General features: G+C 40.0%; 1 protein-coding gene across 1 annotated transcript in view; it reads left to right on the top strand.

Annotated features, from left to right (window-relative positions):
- Positions 1-3: 3 nt before the first annotated feature.
- The window catches only part of mrpl53 (mitochondrial ribosomal protein L53), a gene marked incomplete at its 5' end in the record, with an annotated part of 3892 nt that continues 2695 nt past the window's right edge, over positions 4-1200 (top strand). Inside the window, 1 exon segment of the mRNA XM_032535813.1 lies at positions 4-177. Coding sequence (XP_032391704.1) covers positions 83-177 — 95 coding nt within the window.

Below are 1200 nucleotides of genomic sequence, written 5' to 3'. Positions count from 1 at the left end.
GGGTTATTTATCCTCTGGCGCCCTCCAGCGGCCCACGTGAGAATCGCCATCTCTGTCGAGGTTAGAGGTCAAAACAGAAAACATGGCGGCTTCCGGTAAAGCGACCGTGGTGTTGAAGGCTGTGAAGAAAATAGCGGTTCAGTTTTGTCCCTTTGAGTCTAATGTCCGTTCCACACGGTAAGAAGTGTTTGTTTAATGTCTTGTTGTGTCGTAGAGTGGTTTGTGTGTGACTGGACTGTGAACATCCGTGGCTAATTTCACAATGAGGCGACATTGTTTCCAATGAGCAGACGATTATTATCAGCTAGTTGAGTCTTTAGGCTGCATTTTATGTAGCTAATAACTTGTTTTTTTAACTAGTATGATTGAAGAAGTATGTGGTTGTGTGGCTGGTTGAGTTACATGTTAAATACACACGACATACGGTGTTCCCATAGTTACCGGGAGTTTCCCCACGGTAACGTTATCCCTACCCATATTCCCTGTTGAGGGAAAGAGACCTAGCGTTATGTTTTAGTTCAGCCATTTCCCCTATCTAGCCTACCTATGTGCTATACTCAACTACACGGTAGACGTCTGAAATTTAGTCTAAACTTCTTTTAATATCTGGTCTGAAAAAAAAAACACCTAAGTTTTAAAAACTAGTCCTGCACACTCACGTATTTTTTCACTTAGACTGCTCATGTTAATCTTGGGCTGAGCTATGTTGGAATTCTAAAATAACCAAACTTCATCAATCAATAATAATGTAAGCGCAACAAACGCGCAGGATGGTCAGACGGATGTTAATCCAGCACCGTGTGCACACTCCTACACAGTCCTCAGATGAAGGTCTAATCAAGCAAAAAACACCAGTTTTTGTTTGGGTGTGTAGGGCCATTATTCACCAATTTTAGTATTGAGGATGTTATACTCAATGTCAATATACACGATGTATCTGTACAATGTACAGTATGTTACTTAACCCTTGTGTTGTCCTCGGGTCAAATTGACCCGTTTCAAAGTGTTTAAATCAGAAATATGGATTTCTTTCAACCAAATTGCCCACAAAAAAAAACATGGATGATTACATAGGATCTTCAGGCAAAATGGATGATCACTTTCAATGATGTCTTTGTGTGTTTTTGAATTCTTTTTTTTAATGGTTTCAAAACAGTATCCCGACTAAACTTTAACATCTACCCATCTGTGATCCACTCA

This window comes from Etheostoma spectabile, chromosome 14 (genome assembly GCF_008692095.1).
Source record: "Etheostoma spectabile isolate EspeVRDwgs_2016 chromosome 14, UIUC_Espe_1.0, whole genome shotgun sequence".
Taxonomy (NCBI): domain Eukaryota; kingdom Metazoa; phylum Chordata; class Actinopteri; order Perciformes; family Percidae; genus Etheostoma; species Etheostoma spectabile.
This window is presented reverse-complemented; position numbering and strand designations above follow the sequence as displayed.